Source organism: Macrotis lagotis, chromosome 7 (assembly GCF_037893015.1).
Source record: "Macrotis lagotis isolate mMagLag1 chromosome 7, bilby.v1.9.chrom.fasta, whole genome shotgun sequence".
NCBI lineage: Eukaryota > Metazoa > Chordata > Mammalia > Peramelemorphia > Peramelidae > Macrotis > Macrotis lagotis.
The window spans coordinates 201,828,647-201,847,841 of record NC_133664.1 but is presented as its reverse complement, the minus strand read 5'-3'; the positions used below and the strand labels follow the sequence as shown (position 1 = coordinate 201,847,841).

Genomic DNA, 19,195 nt, shown 5'->3' with positions numbered 1-19,195 from the left:
AGCTACAGAATTAAGTTTTGCACAACCAATCCATACCAGTGACCACTAGGCATCAAAGCCTGGGATATATACCAACACAGATGCATGTTACCCGACCAACTCAGAACAAAGGGTTCTCTAGATTGAAGACTTTAAGGTATTAAAGAAACATTGGTTCGTCCTCGAGGCACAGGTCTGAGAAGAAACTGGAGCTTTGGAGAGATTAGCTGGGGCCTCACAATGACATGGCCTTATGTGGGAATGGAATCAGTTCCCTTCCAGAGCAATGCAACATTCACATTAAGTGATTCTTTTTACATCTTGAACTATTCCCAAATGGCTATAAGCAATACTATTACTAGGTCAGTATCCCAAAAGGATCCAAAAAAAAAAAAAAAGGGAAAAGGGACTTATTTATACAAAAATATTTGTAGAAGTTCTTTTCTGTGGTGGAAAAGAATTGGAAACTGGAGAGTGGCTGAACAAATTATAGTATATTAATGTAATGGAATATTATTATAGTGAGGAAATAATGAATAGAATGATTTCAGAAAAACCTGGAAAGACTTACATGAACTAATTTAGAATAAAGTGAGTAGAATCAGAAGAACACTGTATATAGTAATAGAAATATTGTGCACTGAACAACTATGATTGACTTAGATATTCTCAGCAATACAACGATCCAAGACAATCCCCAAAGAATTTATGATGAAAAAATGCTATTCACCTCCAGAGAACAAATTGATAGAATCTGAATATAGACCCAAGCATATAACTTTTCACTTTCTGTCCTTCTTTCATTCTTTTTTTTTTTTTGGTTCAAGTTTTCTTACACAAAATATGTAAATAAGTTTTACATGACTGAATGTGTATAACCTAAATCAAATTTTTTACCATCTTGGGGAAGGGGGAAGGGTAAAAGGGAAACGTAGAATTTGGAACTCAAATCTTAAAAAAAAAAAGTTTAAAATTGCTTTTAAATGTAATTGAGGGGATAAGGGGGAGTATTATTTTAAAAAATAAAAAGAATGTAATCTTTTGAAGGACCAGAATTAATTCAAGCAGCTTAGGTCTGGGCTCTCATCATTATAAAGGATTTAAATGGAAGATCATTCATGGTACTCACCTTCGAAGGGCACTGATAGCCAATAGTTCTTGTTCATTCTCTGCTTGGGTGGTACCAAGGTACTGCCAGGCCTGTAGGGAGGTTAAAAAAAGCCCATAATTTTTGGGTCTACCCCTAATATGTGTCTTGAGAAGTAGGTAAGGATTGAAAAACTTTTAATTTTATCATCCTACCCTTTTCCCTTAAGCTCTAGTCCAAATTAGTCATCCATGAACTCTTGAGTGCAGATTGAAGCATACTTTTTAAAATTTTATTTTAATTTCATTTAATCTTTATTTTTAATTTAAATTAATTTTATTGGATTTGTTTTGCACGTGTGTTCAGCTAATACGGAAATATATTTTGTATGATTTCACATGTATAGTAGATATACTGTTTGCTTTTTCAAGGGATGGGGGAGGGATGAGAGGGAAGGAGAAAATTTAGAACTCAAAATTTTTAAAAATGAATGCTAAAAAAATTTTTACAGGTCATTGGGAAAGATTTAACAAAATGAAAATATATTTCAAAATAAGAAAATGTGAAATATATTTCAAAAAAAGAAAATGTGAAAGGCAAAAAAAAGAAAAGAAAAAGAATCATCTACCTGTCACCCTACCATACTCTAAAATAGGGCTCAGATGCACATGTCACTTACCTCCATGTGCTGAGGATCCTGCTGTACTGCTGCCTCAAAGAGAAGGACTGCATTTGGCAGGTCCCCCTCCTGCAATCGCAGCAATCCCTCTGCAAATGGCTGGGGATGGTCCTGAAGTGGGTTCTCTTCTTCAAACTGGTATCCCTAGAAAAGAGGTAGAGGAATGGGATGGAGAGGCCCAACTCTACTGGACAGCTAGAAGCAGTCTTGTGAGGGAAATGCTCTCAGGCAGAGGAAAGAGGTAGAGAATCTAACTGGAAAAGAAGTTTGAAGGTAAGGGCCTTAAAGGAGTCCTGACAGAATAGCCCTGGGAAGTGCTTGCTATATTCCCAAGGTCCTCAAGGAACTGAAATTGCTGTTCTTGGTGAAAATCATTCATGATTGCAGGATCATTCAAATTGAAGAATTTAATTAATTTAATTAAAGAAATTTAGATATGGAGAGAACTCAGTGGTCTCATCTAGTTTTACTCATTTAACAAATAAGTAGACATGCAAGTCTGGTCAGCAAATCACCTATGGATTAATGGATAACATAAAATTATTCTACTAGGGTTATTAGTGCTTGGGTAGAAGTAGATGAACCTCTTTTCTTTACGCCATTTTTATAAATATTAAGAAAGCTTTTAAAAGTTTTCCTCATGTGAAGGCTTTGCAGTGAACAGGCAAGGGTGGGGAATTTTTGATGAATGCAATTTAAGAGGTTTAGTGTAATAATCCACCTAAGAGAAGAGCCTCTAGTAACAGAATCATTAAAATGGCTTATGTGCCTTTGCTGTCATCTGCTGGCCATGAGAAAAAAGCAAGTTGTTTTGTGCAAGTTAAACATTTTGCAGTACATCTGGCTCTACTTCAATGATTGGCCTGAATTTTTTCATCCCTGCCTTTCTACTAACACTGAGACTTGTTTCTGAAACAATGATTTCTGGGTCCAGATCAAAGATTATTCTTAGATTTAAAGTTGGAAAGAACGTCTCAGTGGTAGTTCTCATTTTAAAAATAAGGAAACTGAGACTGAAAGATGTTAAGGAACTTGTCAGTTCAAAGTTAGAAAGTATCAAAACCAGAAAGTGCTCTATGGTACCATTCTGTATTTTTGACAACGGTAGTCTCAAAGTCAGGGAGACACCTGTTCACTGTGTTATGAGCTATGAGCAGAATCATAAAATGTGAACAAAACTTAAAAATCATCTAGTATCAAGCCTTGTTTTAGAGTTGAACTGAAATCCAGGACAATAAATTAACCTTTTAAGGTCACACAATTAGTAAATTTCCTAATGATTATAACAGTGCAAAAGTGGAATGAGCTGCCTCAGGAGACTGCAACCCCTTGTTAGAGATTTTCAGAAAAAAGCTGAATGACTATTTCATAAGTATTTAATAGCAAGGATTTCTTTTCAGGTATGTATTGTATCATATGGTCACTGAGGTTTTTTCCATCTCTAAAGTTCTTGTATGGGTAAATGTTTTCCCCTCTTTTTTATTTCATTAAATATTTCTCAATTACATTTTTAAAAAAAGTATGGTTCAATTTGTGTTTAGATGCCATTAGTTCTTTCTCTGGGGATGAAGAGCATTTTTCCACCTCCAGAGTTGTCTTGGATCATTATAAAAAGATTTAAGTCATTCCCAGTTGTTCATCATACAATGTTGCTGTTACCGTGTACAATGTTCTCCTGTTCTGCTTGCTTTGCTTTGCATGAGTTCATTAAGTTTTCTCAGGTTTTTTTTTTTTTCTGAAACCATCCTGCTCATCATTTCTTATAGTACAATAGCATTTCATCACAATCACATGCCACAACTTGTTTAGCCATTCCTCAATTGATAGGAAACCCCTTTAATTTCTATTCTCTGCCACCACAAAACAAGCTGCTACAAATATTTTTGTACATATAAGTCCTTTTCTTTTAATCTCTTTGGAATACAGATCTAATAGTAGTTTTCCTGGGTCAAAAGGTATTCCCCCCAGTTTTAAAGTCCTTTGGGTATAGTTCCAAACTATTTTTCAAAATGGCTGGACCAGTTCACTACTCTACCAACAGTGTGTTAATGTCCCAGTGTTTCCACACCTCCTCCATTTGTCATTTTCCTTTTCTGTCATATTACCCAGTCTGATAGATGTGAGCTCAGAGTTGCAATTTGCATTTCTCTAATCAATAGTGATTTAAAACATTTTTTCAGATGATGATATAGTTTTGATTTCTCCAAATGAAAATGGCTTGCTCATATACTTTGAACACTTATCACTTGGAGAATAAATGACTTTCATATAAATTTGATTCAGTTCTCTATATATATTTGGGAAACATGGTCTTTTATCAGAGAAACTTGCTGTAAAAAATTTTTTTTAACCAGTTTCCTACTTTCCTTCTAATCTTGGCAGTACTGATTTTATCTGTACAAAAATCTTTTTAATTTGATGTAATCAAAATTATCCATTTTATAAACTGCAATGCTCTCTATCAGTAATGGTCAAACATTTTCCCTGTATCCATAGATCTGACAAGTAAAATTTCCTATGTTCCCCTAATTTATAAAGGGTTATGCTATAACACTTTTAAGTCTAAATCATTCAATTTTGACCGTCCTTGGCATACTGTGTGAGATATTGGTCTATACCTGATCTTTGTCAAGCTGCTTTTCAGTTTTCCCAGCAGTTTTTGTTAAATAGTCAGTTCTTGTCCTAAAAGCTTAGATCTTTGTGACTATCAAAAGCTAGATTGCAATGGTCATTTACTAGGTGGACTGGGAAGCTAATCTATTCCACTGAACCTCTACTCTTATTCCTTAGCCATACCAGATTGTTTTGATGTACCACTTTGTAACACAATTTGAGATTTGACACAGCTAAGTCACCTTCTTTCACATTTCTTCATTGATTCTCTTGATGATTCACCTTTTGTTCTTCCAGAAGGATTTTGTTTGTATTTTTTCTAGTTATATAAAATAATTTTCTGTTAAGTTGATTGGTATGGAACTGAATAAGCAAATTAATTTATGTAGAATTGTCATTTTATCATATTGGCTTGATGTACATAAGAAATTAATATTTCTCCAATTCCAACTCTAAGATTTTTTTAAGTCTATTTTCCATTTTGGGAGGAGTGGTGATGATGGTTCTGTGAAACTCTTCTCCAGAGACTTTTTTGGGGGTAGAATATTTCAATCACATTGAGCAATTAGAGAATGAGATTCTACAAAGAACCTAATAGTTAGGATATCTGGGTTCTAGTCTGAGCTATCTCTAATTAGTTGCCTCACATTGGACAAATAATTTGATCTCAGATAGCAAATACTAATATCACACTATCAGGATTAGAACTTGATGCCAGGCAGTTATCATAAAGGAGAAGTCAGACTCCTTCACAATGTGATAATAATAAAAATACCAAAAGAACTTTACTGTTTATTATGAAGATATGAGCTGCTTTCCTCCTATTACACCATAAAAAACTGTTGAAAAAAAAACTTTTCCTTACATTTTAGAAAGCACTTTTTTGTAAAGAAGTAAAGCCAAACCATTAAACATTAAAATTCCAGGCTCTTTCCCTAGTCTTTCCAACTAGGACCTGTAGAGTGATTTTTATGAGATTCAAGGTATCCATCCTCCTCTCAGGCCAAGGAATTTCAAAACAAAACACCTCTGACAGAAAAATCAGATTCAGTTGAGTGCACACCCCAGGCAAGTTGTCCTCACAGCTCTGACACTTTCAATGACTGGAAGCTATTGAAAGAGAAAAAGCTCATTTATCAACAACTTTTTGTGTACATGGTCAGTCACAATCATCCCTCCTAGTGTATATCTAGTCTCCTTGAGTCAACTTCATTTCCTATTTTCTTTGAATAAAACCAGCTAAAAACTTTGGCAATCTTCCAACTATTTTCACCAATCCTTTAATTTAGTGACCAGTAGCTAAGGGTCCCACAGGAATACATGTCAGAAAACATTCAGCCAAGGACAATGGTGGCACTAATTTTTTTAGGTCTTTCACAATTCCTGAACCTGGTAGAGTATGGGCATTTACTAGGTTTGTCCAGATCATTAGTTTTAAAATACTACCTTCTGCTTGTTTTTGAAAGGTTTTTAATCATTGTATTTTTTCTATCAGGAGACTTCTGGTTTCTAGATTAAGAATTCATGGCCTCGGGGCGGCTAGGTGAAGCAGTGGATAAAGCAACGGCCCTGGAGTCAGGAGTATCTGGGTTCAAATCTGGTCTTAGACACTTAATAATTACCTAGCTGTGTGGCCTTGGGCAAGCCACTTAACCCCATTTGCCTTACAAAAAATAAAAAATAAAATTTAAAAAAATTAAAAATTAAAAAAAATTAAAAAAAAAAAAAGAATTCATGGGCTGGCCCAAAGCACAGAGGTAAAATGAACCAGTAGTCACAACGGAAGAACTCAGTATAATGATGGACATTTCTTGTCATATCCTTGAATACTGCCTGTCCTTCATCTTCCTTCTTCCATTCCAGAAGGATCAGTCCCAATCCTACTAAAGCTTCTCCTACTATCTGACCACCCTTTCTCAGACTTCTTTGCTAGATCTTTATCCAGGTCATGCCCTAACTGGAAGTGTCCAATAGGGTACAGTCCTAGGCTCTCTCTTCTTCCTCTATACTACTTTACTTAGCCAAGTAAACTCAACTCCTATGAATTCAGTCATCTCTATGCTAATGATTCTTTATTTTTTAGGTTGGGTTTTTTTTTTGCAAGGCTATGGGGTTAAGTGGCTTGCCCAAGGCCACACAGTTAGGTAATTATTAAGTGTCTCCAAGGCCATATTTGAACTCAGGTACTCCTGACTCCAGGGCCCGTGCTCTATTCACTATGCTACCTAGCTGCTCCTATGCTGGTGATTCTTAAATCTTCTTATACAGACTGTCTGTTGCTCCAGTTTTGCAGTTTTTTTTTAGGTTTTTGCAAGGCAAATGGGGTTAAGTGGCTTGCCCAAGGCCACACAGCTAGGCAATTACCCAGGCACTCCTGACTCCAGGGCCGGTGATCTATCCACTGCACCACCTAGCCACCCCTAGTTTTGCACTTTCAACTGCCTTTCAGACATTTCAAATTGGATGTCTTAGAAGCACCTCAAACTCAACACGTCCAAAACAGAACTCACAATCTTTTTTCCTAAACCCTCCCTCTTTCTAACCTCTCTATTATTAGTGAAGGTGCCACCATTCTCCCAGTCACCCAAGCTCACAGGTGCCATCCTCAACTACTCATTCTCTCTCACCTTCCATATCCAATCTGTTGCCAAGGCTTATTAATTATCCTTCATAACATCTCTCCTATTTGTTCCCTTCCCTTCTTCAACACTGCTGCTACATGCTGGACCTGTCGCAGTCTAACCCCACTCCACTCAGATGCCAAAGTGATTGTCCTAAAGCACAGAATTAACTGTCAGTCCCTCAACTTAATAAACATGAGTGGCTGTAGGATATCAGCTCCAGGATAAATATAAAATCCTGTCAGGTCAAATCCTTTAAATATGACTCTGCCCCTTCCAGTTTTTCATCTAACTTTCCCTCCCAATGCCCCCACATATACTCTTTGATCCAGTGACTGTTATTTCTCCAATCTCCCCATTCTAAGCATTTTGACTGGCTGCACCCCATGCCTGAAATGCTTTCCCTCATCTTTGCCTCCTGACTTCCCAGGTTTCCTTCAAGTCCCAGCTAAACATCCCTTCTTTCATACAAATCCTTTCCTGATTCTACCTTAATTCTAGTGACTTCCCTCTACTGTGTCCACTATCTATTCTATGTACAAATATCTATTCTATGTACAAAAGAAATGATTATTTCTCTCTTGCATTTAATAAACTAATTACTGAATATGGTCAAGGATTTTTTTCTAACTCTTTTCTACTTCCTCATCCAGAAATCAATCAGTGTGGGAAATCTTTCTCAAAGACTGATCCAAGTTAAGATCTAATCTAAGACAGAAAAGAGATTCAAAGTTTAGGTAAACCAGTAGATTCTTGCTTATTGTGTTTACTCATACAAGTCTGGCTAAAGGTAAATTCTTCCTTTTGTCAAAACAGGTGATATGGAAATGATGTCTCTTCGACAAAGAGTTGGATGACTCACATAACTCCAAGACACTCATCAGAACATTGTATACATTAACAACAACATTGTGAGTTGATCAGCTATGATGGAAGTAAGCTCCCCTTAGCAGCTCTGAGATCAAGGACAATCCTGGGAGACCAATTATGGATAATGAAAAAACACAGAATCTGAAAGTATACTAAGTCCATTTTTAAAAAAAAATTATCTTTTGTTTTTCCTTCTTATATCATAGTTTTCTTTCTTTTCCCTTAGTCCTAATTCCTCTTACCCAAAATGACTAATATGTAAATATGTTAAACACAAATGTTCACATATTAACTTTTACCAGATTGCTCACCACTAAAGGGAGGTGGGGGGAAGGGAAAGGAAGGTGGTAAAAAAATGTTTACCTTAAAAATTTGCAATCAGATGAAATGTTGAAAATCTACCATAGCATGTAATTGGAAATATAAAATAAAATATCAATTAAAAAAAAGAATGAGCTCACATCTCATTATGATAATCCTTTTTTCCCTAATTGTTAATCAATCAGAGTTAATTGCTACAACACCCACTTTTCCAAGAGCATAAAAACTGTGAGTCTGCCACCATGAGGGACCTTGGTGTTTGAGAGTACTACTGACTTCTTTTATAAATAACATGCTAGCTTTACTAATAGAATGATTAATTACCCAGAAACTGTTCTCGAACTTTTAAATCATTACAATTTGTATATTACTGTTTAAATGTTGTCTCCCCCATTAGACAGTGAGTTATAGGAATTGTCTTATGCCTTTCTTCATATTCCCAGCACTTAGCACAGTGTATCAATTGGCTGCTCCTCCTAGAGGGAGTTTATCACTTGTTTCCACCATTAGGGTTCCCTTATATGTCTCTTCCTAAATGTACCTTAGAGTGCCTGTTAATTTAAGCACTGACTATTTAAATCTATTTCTCCTTCGAAGCTGCTGTTTACATGTGCCAGCAACAAAATGTAACCAGACAGGTGGTAGCATTCTGTCAGAGTACCCTCACTGTCTTCTCCTTTTTTTCATTTCTCCTACTTTCTCCCTTATTCTTCCCCTCCTCTTCTTTTTATAGGCCTCTTTCTCCTGAATTTATTCCTTTTTTTTACACTGATGTGGTACTTTACCAAGAAAAAGAAAAGGAATTTCAAGATAGGTCTTGTTTATGGCCTTTTTGATAGCAAGCAACAGCAACTCTTAAAAGTTTTAGGGAAGTAAAGTTCCAGGCTCAGGCCAAGACCCTAGAAGAATGATTTAAAAGCGTAAAGGCTGAGATAAAAAAAAGCTCTCTATAAATGGAATCTAAGACTGTACTTCAGTTTATTTCAGCACTACTTTTAAGTAGAAAGGAAGTTCTCCAGTCTCCAGCCCTCTCAGCTCCTCTTCTGGAGTAGAAACTTGGTACCCTGCTCTATACTGCAGAACCCCTGGTTATCACCCTAACTGAATGAACCATATTAACCCAGGCATCTCCAGAGAAATGGGCTTGAAGACAGATTACTAAAATTGCCAGTGAGGAATGAAATTCCAGGTAAAGCTTCGAGAACAGAGGAGAGTCAATTCTGGCTGCAGTTTTAAGGTGAGGGCAAGCAGGATTGTAAATAAAAACTTCCACTGATTTATTATAAGGAATCTTCAAATTTCCCTTTGAAAGAGGAAGGGATTAGATTTTGGGATTAGATTTATTAGTTTTCCCCCCTCTTCTTTACAACAAAGGAGAGAAGAATTAGATCTATCCTATCTTGCCTTCCTTCCCTGAGCACAGAAAGCTTTGTGCTGCTAATGGCCTCCCATACCTTATTGCTCTGGAAAGTCAGATGAATGTGCAAGTTCCTAAGAGAGGTCTCTTTGAGGGCAAGCCTTTCTACAATAAAACTTAGATGGCTTTCACATTATTTGAATGGCTTTATTCAAGGATTTAAACATAGAGAGAGGTGAGTGCCTTTCTATAAAACTCTTAGTCCAGTGCCCAAGACATGGTATTGGTTTAAAAGAATGGAAGAAAGTAAATAAGGGTAGAGAAGCAACAGTTTCTAAAGTGACAATGTGATGAAGTGGTTTTTTTTTTTTTACAAGATACACTAACAGCTAACAGGTCTTAAAAATGTTTCAGTCAAATACTTTGTAAGTCCTCTAATTCTGTATCTGTGTAAGAATATCAATGTTACTGTTTAATCTTTTTTCCTCTCTTGCTCCCAGAGATGTTCCTAGCTCCTCCCCCACATAAGCAGACGGAATGGATCGCTATCCATTTTCAAACAGCAAATATATACATGCTAGAGTTTGGCCATGGTTTGCTTTCTTGGGTTGAACACTTCTGTCTTTTGTTGTTGTTCAGTCATGTCTGACTCTTTGTAATTCCTATGGACCATATTGTCCAAGGGATTTTCTTGACAAAGCTACTGGAGCAATTTGCCATTTCCTTCTCCAGTGGATATTTAGATAAACAGACTTGCTCAGGATCACATAGCTAGTAAGTATCTGAGGCCAGACTTGAACTCGGGTTTTCCTGATTCCAGGTCCAGATTTCTATCCACTGAACCACCTTGCTGCCTCCTAGTCAAACAGGGTTAAGTGACTTGCCCAAGGTCACACAGCTAGTGTTTGATGTCAGATTTGAACTTAGGTCTTCCTGACTCCAGGCCCAGAGCTCTGGTCATCTAGCTGCACCACTTCTATCTCAGAGTGTCAAAATGAGGAGGGAGAAAGGGTTCTAAGGAGTGACACTGGTGAATTCATTTTGGAGGGAAAGATCTGTGTCCTTTCTCTCTACCTTTCCACTGTGAATCCCCACTTGGGAAGAAATATAACCATAAAGGAGCCTCTTCTTAATTGTCTGACCACTCTTTTGCTGGATTAGCATCCATATTCCTCTCCCCAACTGTTATACTCTAAAGTTCTGTCTTGAACTCCTTTTATTTCTGTAAAAAAGGGGTCCTAAGTGAACGTAAAAGAAATTCAAATAACTATTTCAATATAATTGGTTTCCTTTGTGTATTTTATTTATACATTTAACATCATTATTCTGAAAAGGGGTCCATTTGTTTCACCAGATTGCCAAAGGGATTCATAAAATAAAAAAAAGGTAAGAACTCCTGTTCTGCTTTCTCTTGATGACCTCTTATGTGTTTTAATTACATCTGGAGAAGACTCCTGGATTCTCTTATATGAGCTCTAGTTCCATACTATCTCCCATATGTTCAACATGTATTATTCCGTATGTCTTTTGGATGCTTCCACATGGATATCCTATAGGACTCTCAAACTCAACATTTGCAAAACAGGACTTATTAGTTTTCACCGAAGTCTCTCTTCTGAATTTCTCTGTTTCTGTTAAAGGCACCAACGCATAGGCTCACAATTTCTGAGTCATCTTCAGCTCCTTCCTTGAGTCAATTAGCTGCTAAATCTTATCAATTCTACTCCCACAGTATCTCTATCAATAATGCCCTTCTCTCTATTCACAGGGTCACCATCCTAGTCCAGGCTCTCATCACCATTTAGTTAGACTATTACAATCTCCTCCTAACTGGTCCCTCTGTCGAAAGTCTCTCTCTAGAATCTATTTCTAATCTCTTTCTCACACATACACACACATAGATGCCCAAATGACAGTTCTAAAGCATAGGTCTGACTGCTCAATGTTCCTGCTAAGAATAAATAGAAACTCTTCTGTCCTTTCCCAACCTCTTTCCTGACCTTAGCACACATTTTTCCCCATGAAGTACTCTGTCTAGCCTAAGTAAGTCACCTGTCTTCAGTTTTCTCATCTGCAAAGAGGCAATTAGAATACCACCTGCCTTGCAGAGTTGTAGTAAAAACCAAAGAGCTCAAACTCTCCACATATTACTCTCTATGACAGAGATATAGGTAAATAAGGATTGCTCTGAAAATGTCTAGAGGTCTTCATGGATCATAAATGCAGCATGAGTTACCTGGTGATATATGGCAGCCAAACCCAGCTCCTCGAAGCCTGAGCAGCATTGAAGGTCTAGCCTCCATCCAGAGGGAGGCCAGTCCTTCTGCACTGTCATAATCAGACCACAACTAGCCAGCACTGTGCATGGAGGCAAGAGTCATAGTATATGAAAGATGCTAAGATATTTGGGAACACCCAAGAAAGGTGAAGAGCACTTGGACTGTTAAAAGGCTTTGAGAGAAGACAAGAGACATGACAGCTGGTTTTGGGTATTTGAAAAGCTGTGATATAGAAAGAGAATAAGATTTCTTCTCCTTGGTTTCAGAAGGCAAAGCCAGGAGCAGTTGAAGCTATCCCAAACAGGAACGGGCTGCTTCAGGAGGTAGTTTTGTTCCTCATTGGAGTGCTTTCAGTTGAGGCTGAAAGACTACGTATGGGATACATTAAAGTGGAAAATTTACTCTTGTGTGTTGAAGCAGATGACTACTGAGATCCCTTACAACTCTAAACTCTGTTTTCACTGCAACCCTCATTAATTAATAAATACTAGCTTGGTTGGGGAAGCAAGCATCTGAAAAAATGGGATTAGAATGGGGGAAAAAACAATTTTAAGTATCTGGGATCAGAGAGTTAGTTAGATGTCTGAAGACAAGAAGATAAACTATCATCTACCAACCTCTGAATAGGAAGGATTCACACAATTTGATCTTATCATTCCTTCGCTGATAGATATCTGCTACCCACTCCTGTGAGAGGGCCCTCCTCCCCTAAAAGTCACTGGGGTCAACAGGCCATAGATCAAGGCTTCAGTCTTCTGCACATACCTGTTTTGTTTCAAGAAAACTGCATCCTTTCTGAAGCCTGAAACCCCAAACTAGATACCTAAACTGTCCTAAATGGTGCCAAATGCCATATATTGACAGTTTTGATCAAGCAGGATGATAGACTCAAGTGACAATTCAGTATTTGTGATTTTCCATTAACGAATGATTATGAAGATTCACAGGAAAATAGTATTTGCAAAGTATGTACTTGAATAGTTTTCTTTTTATCTCCAGTTTGAAGAGAAGACCAAAAGAGAAAAGGACACCAGAGAACAACTGTTCTTACTTTATCATAGGAGGAAGAAGTGAGGTCATCATAGTCAGAGAGCCAAGGATGGGCCTCAGCATCCCGTTTTGCCATCTCTTCCCATTCTGCCTGCAGCTTGTCCCAGAAGTCAACATCGGACTATAAGAAGGTAGGTGAGGGGAGAAAAGGAATCAATTATGATGGTCTACTGGAAATCTATCTTCTAAGATTATTTCCTAGGAACCATCCTATTTGGTCTTACCTTCCCACTGTCTCAGTTCTTATCCACAGAAGAATTCCTCTAGTAAAGGTCCATGGACTTTTTAAAAAAATATTTTCTGTTTCTCTATAATTGGTCTCCCTTATAAATTATGTATTTTGATTTTAATTTAAAAATTGATTTTAATATAAAAAGTTAAAAACATTCTAAGAGAAGGTCCATGGGTTTCACTAGACTATAGCATAAGAGGCCTTGCTCCTGGCCTCTGCTCTCACCTCTACAGCTGACTTAGCTCTTTCAAATTCTGTATCAAGGGCAGGTACATTCGCTGGCCGTGTAAACTGGTCCACCCAGGCATCTGATGTGCCCTGTGAGAAAGAAAGGGTAGAAGGCCAATCAATGTTCTACCACACACAATTCTTTAACTTCTCAAAAGGCCCTTCAAGCTGAATACTATCAAGTCCCACTGCCACCCACGCTGGGGGCAGGCACTGACCATCCTCTTCCCACCTGGGCTAGAGAACACTGAGTGGAAAACCATAGCTTGGAGTAAAAGCTCATTTGGAGCTGGACTGGGCTGTGCCGGGGGCCTACCTGCTGCTGTACAAACTCTGCTGCCCACTGTTCTGCCTGCTCCTGGCTGGACCCCGAATTGGTATCCAGGGACACCCGCCCCTCTCCGATCTGCCGCACGAATCGCAGGAACTGGGGCACAGAGACACACACAGGCCACTAGGGAGAGGACTGCCACGTGTGTGCCCTCAACCATGGCTGAAAGGACCCTGCTCACTTCCTTCTCCTGGAATACACCCAGCTCTAGGCAAGTTATGATAAACACTCCGAAAGGCCACTAAGAACAGAAAGGAACCTCAGGCTCTAAGGCTGGGGGAGAGCAGGGAATAGGGGCAGTGGAGGGAGCTCCAGCCCAGAGGCAGGGCCTGACTTTGTTACTAGTGGGACAAAGCACCAAACCCCTATTGGGGGGGGGGGGGTCAGTAGGGTAGGTCTCAAATTCAATCAACAACCATTCCTGTCCCAAGAAGCTGACATTCTTCTGTGGGAATAGAATGTGAATTCAGGCAAGAGATAAAGATGATCCAAGGTGAAGGAAGGTCCTAATGATTAGAGGGAGAGGCATTTCAGCTGATACTTAAAGTGAGGGACTCTATTAAAGAGGTAAAGCTGAGGAGACCATGAAAGTTCCCAGTCTAGGGCTGCCTGGAAACAGAAGAAGGAAACTTTAGTATGGGGAAGAGCTAGCAGGCAGAATACATGAGAGGATGTGATACAAAAGGAGTTTGGAAACAGAGACTGGAGAACAATTTTGGAGTCCTTTAATGCCAGGCCAAGGAATCTGTTTCTTATCCTAAAGGAAATAGTTATTACCTGAAAAATGGTCACCCCGTGCCTTAGCAATAGTAATTTGACAGCAATGTGAAGAATAGATCAGAAAGGAGAACCTGAATGGGAGTCTATACCAATAGTTCAAAGGAGAAAGTATGAGAGCCTGACCTAGGTCTGTTGCCACCACTGAGAAAAAAACAAACAAAAAACCACGACAGAAGTGAGAGGCTTTGTCAAAGTAGAACTGACCACACTCAGCAAATGTCCACACTCAGCAAATGGGGGATGCTGGACAGAGTCAACTATGGGGCCAGCCGGTGGTGCAGTAGATAGAGCACCAGCTATTAAGTCAGGATTACTTAAGATGTGTGACCTTGGGCAAGTCACTAAACTTCAATGCCTGGAAAAACCAAAACAAACCAAAAAAAAAAAAGTCAACTATGACTCTGATGTTGCAAACCTTGGTGATGCGCTCGAAAATAAGCACATAAGGAGCTAGGTGGCACAGTGGATAGAGCACTGGCCCTAGAGTCAGGAGTACCTGAGTTCAAATCTGACCTCAGACACATAATAATTACCTAGCTGTGTGGCCTTGGGCAAGCCACTTAACCCCATTTGCCTTGCAAAAACAAACAATAATTTATTTGAGGCAATGGGATTAAGTGACTTGCCTAAGGTCATACAGCTAGGCAATTATTAAGTATCAGAGGTCGGATTTGAACTCAGATTCTCCTGACTCCAGGGCCGGTGCTCTCTCCAGTGCTGCCACCTAGCTACCCCCAGTCTACTGGTTTTAGCAGTTATGAATCTGACCCTGAGATCCAACTGCTAAATAGAGTGGCAAAATAGAGCACTAGACTTGAAAGTAAGCAAGACACAGGTTCAAATTCCACCATGGAGGGAAGGCAAGGGAATGGAAGTGATAAGAAGCCAAAGTTGAAAAATTAGTGGAAATAGAGTCAAGAGTGTGGGCAACTCTTTCTGAGTGTTAGGCTATGCAAGAGAGAAGAAATATGTGATGATAGCTTGAGATAGCAAGGTTTTTAAGGATGGAGAAGACTTGCACACATTTGTAGCAAGCAGGGAAAGAAACAACAAAGAGACTGATGATTACAGAAAAAGAGGGTATGATTGAGAAGGTAAAATTCATGGAAAGGAAAGAAGAGGATCAAGGACAAAAATAGAGGGCTTTGCTTTGACAAAGAGTGACCTCTTCCTCAAAAACTAGAGGAAATGAAAGACTAACCTAGAGGAATTTTAAGGGGTCAAATAGAGAAGAAAAAGAATACCTAAATATGGGATCTATTTTCTCAGTAAAGTGGGAGATGAGGTCCAAGGGTTCTCCTATGGGCTTGAGGAAAGAAAAGGCCACTGTAGGGAAGTATGAGAAAATCAATTAGAGAAGAATAAAAGTATTGCTAAGAACATGCAGCCATGAGAGCACAGTTGTGATAAGATAAAAGATCCTTTTGGCATGGTTGTATAGCTATCTACTAGATTCCTTAAAGAGGAGGGAAGGGATAAGCTAGGCTTGAAGCCCAATAAGGGATGAGTGAAGACAAAGGATCCAAGCTGAATTGATCAACTATAGGCTCAAGGCTGAAGGGAAAAGGTAAGCCTAGAACAGGGTTGATAGAAGACAGAAGAACAGAGAGGAATGGAGACTACAGGAGAAGACTTGCTGATACATCTCCCTCCCCCAGAACAGAATACTGTTAAAGAACTCACTCCCTATGTTCCAGACTCAGCTCTCCAGAGCAAAGAAACAGCAGGCTGAGACTCACCTCAGAATTGGCTAATTTAGGGTCATCCACCTTGGCAACAAAGTCATTGGCAGTGGATTGCAGATCTTCATCAGGAAGATATTCCTTGTACCTAGGCCAGAAGAGGACAGAATGATCTGATGCTTCACAAAATAATCACTTTATGTATACCCATGCCTAGCCCTGAGCAACATCTTTCTCCTCTCAGCTGAAGAGGAATGTATAGGTATATTAAAAGGGAACAATGAGGGATGAAAAGCATGTCCCATGTTCTATGTTCTTCTCTTCCCTAAGGCTAGGTGGTGTAATGAACAGAGCTCTGGACCTTAAGTAAGGAAGACCTGAATTCAAATCCAGATTCAAACACCTACTAGTTCTGTGATTGTTGGACAAGTCAATTGACCTGTCTACTTCAGTTTTCATAATAGTATAATTGAGATAATAGCAGCACCTACCTCCAGGATTGTTCTGAGGATCAAGTGAGACTATATTTGTAAAATGTCTAACATTGTGCTTGGCATATATAGGTACTTAATCCTTCCTTCCTCCCCTAACACACACCTTTTGTTTATTTATATTTTGTATTTTTTGTTTAGGTTTTTGCAAGGCGAATGGGGTTAAGTGGCTTGCCCAAGGCCACACAGCTAGGTAATTATTAAGTGTCTGAGACTGAATTTGAACCCAGGTACTCCTGACTCCAAGGCCAGTGCTTTATCCACTATGCCACCTAGCTGCCCCATAACACACACCTTTGAAGAAATTAGGAATCACAAATGATGCAAGAAAGACCTTAAGGCAATTACAGACAGAGTAGGCTAAGGGCAGTTCTTACAGAGCTTTTATGTTGAATGTAATGCAAGTAGGAAAAACTAAAGAGGCTAAGGAGGATCAAGAAGTTGAAAAAGACAGCATGTAAATATAAATGAGAAATGTTGGAAAGGACACAAATACTGCCTGAAATATTTCCTTTCAAGTACAGGAAGGAAAAGCCAGGACTCACCAGTGGTCAGTGGTGGTTGTTCCCTCAGGCTCTCCTAGCCAGAGTTTCTCTTCTGACTGTTCCAGGTACTCCTCAGCCCAGCGGGCAGGGGACACCGATGAGGGGTCTGCAGACATTAGGGGAAATTGGAGAACCAACAGGGTCAGCCTGAGAATGGGGAAATGAGGAATACTATGTATAGACTAGATGGCTTCCCTGTTCCTAATATCTCAAAAAAACATGTTCACTTCCCTGGACTAATCATGCTAATGAATTTCCATTTTCAGAAGTCAGAGGAAAAAGGTTTCTGAAGGTTAAAGAACAAGTCATGAGCTCACACAGGGAGATCAGGCCCAGAGAAGCCATGAGCACTAGATATTGAGCCAAGAAACCTAGGCTCAAATTCCAGCTCTGATATTTTTCAGCTGTACAGTCCAAAGCAAGATATTTAATTTCCCAAGTCCCAGTTTCCTCATTTGTAAAATGTGAAGAGTAATCGTTATACTACTTACCTCACAAAGGAGTGATAAAGTGCAGAAAGAAAAGCAACTTAAGAGCCCCCATAAAGAGAATGACTCAAATATATGACAAGAGTCAACCCCAACAGAGAGGGGGGCAGGCAAGGAAGGTCAACAGTTTTCAAAAAAATTGCAAACCTCAAATAACCCCATAAAAACACTATGAAATAATCAGAGAAATTCAGACTAAAATAAGATTTTGCGTCATATCATGAAAACTATCATGTTAAGAACAGTCAATACAGTATTGGCAACTGCCAATACTGAAGGGGCTGTAAGAAGACACAGGCTGAAAAGGAGTATTTAATTTGGAATTATGTGAGAAAAGTGACTAACTATCCAAACCCTTTGACTCAGCAATGCCAATACTAAAGGATGCCAAAGACAGAATCAAAGATCCAACATACACCAAAACGTTTATAGTAGCCCTCTTTGTGGCTACACAGAACCAGAAACAAAGTGAGTGTCCATCAACTAGGGAATGAAAAATGTTGATATATAAATGTTCATGCAAGGGAATAATTATGCAGGAAGAAATGACAAATAGGAAGAATTCAGAGGAATGAGCAAGGTTTTATATGAAATGATACCAACTTAAGTAACCAAAACAAGAGAATAATATACAGCATCTTAAAAAATGTGAATAAAAAGACAACTAAAAGGAAATCAAACTCTTGAGTAATGGAAAAAGTGATAGTCCCAGGGAAGGGAGAAATAAACATACCTTCTCCTCCTGACAGAGGAGTAGGAAATTACGAGAAAACATTATTAAGCCTTTTCTGTATCAGATTTGATTGCTTTTCCTTGTGGTAGATAGACAAAATACATCACTAAAACATGTTTAGGGGAAGCTAAGTGGTGCAGTGAGAGAGCACTGGCCCTGGAGTCAGGAGTACCTGAGTTCAAATCTGGCCTCAAACACTTAATAACTACTTATTTGTGTGGCCTTGGGCAAGCCACTTAACCCCACTGCCTTGCAAAAAAAAAAAAATGTTTAAAAACCCAAAGTTCTATAAAAATAAAAGATACCATTATAGTGAACATCCTCATTAAGGAGAAAAGGATTGTGAGGTGGAAGAATGAGAGAAGTTGAGGCACAAATAGAAGACTTATTACACAAACAGAATTCCTTATTACCAACTGCCTAACCTGCCTTCCCCCTACCCAGTCTCAAGAACTGATAGAAAGTCATTATCTACCTCTTGTCTTCTCAGTGGTTTGTGGAGTACAAAGACACGATCTCATTCCTCATTCTGAACACTCAAAGCAGAAACTACATACCCCCAGGAGGAGGAGCTGTGTCAGACCGACCAGTTAATATTGTTCCCAGACAATCTGAGCAGCAAAGAAACTACCTGACAATCAGGCTATCTAGACTGTTATCCCTGCATTGCAAGCATTTATTCTAAATTTTTTTTCATCTAATATATTTTCTTGGAGAAAATAGTACCCAAGATCCTGGTGAAAAAGGAAGGGGAATGCTCTTACAAATCAAGACAGACTGCAAGTAGAATGTGACACTGCCTGCCACACACTTGGACTTTCCTCATGTC

At 38.8% G+C, this 19,195-nt stretch overlaps 1 protein-coding gene across 6 annotated transcripts in view; it reads right to left on the bottom strand.

The window, feature by feature from the left end:
- Positions 1 to 19,195, bottom strand: part of PEX5 (peroxisomal biogenesis factor 5) — a 91,011-nt gene that overhangs the window by 60,599 nt on the left and 11,217 nt on the right. For 4 of the 6 annotated variants that reach the window (XM_074194531.1, XM_074194534.1, XM_074194535.1 and 1 more), the window contains exons 6-12: positions 17,146 to 17,251; positions 16,167 to 16,257; positions 13,633 to 13,743; positions 13,314 to 13,406; positions 12,858 to 12,977; positions 1,746 to 1,889; positions 1,109 to 1,179 (exon numbers count right to left, since the gene is read on the bottom strand). In XM_074194531.1, the coding sequence (XP_074050632.1) occupies positions 1,109 to 1,179; positions 1,746 to 1,889; positions 12,858 to 12,977; positions 13,314 to 13,406; positions 13,633 to 13,743; positions 16,167 to 16,257; positions 17,146 to 17,251 (736 nt within the window). The remainder of the gene's footprint in view (positions 1 to 1,108; positions 1,180 to 1,745; positions 1,890 to 12,857; positions 12,978 to 13,313; positions 13,407 to 13,632; positions 13,744 to 16,166; positions 16,258 to 17,145; positions 17,252 to 19,195) is intronic. The other 2 variants (XM_074194532.1, XM_074194536.1) reach the window with 1 other exon arrangement.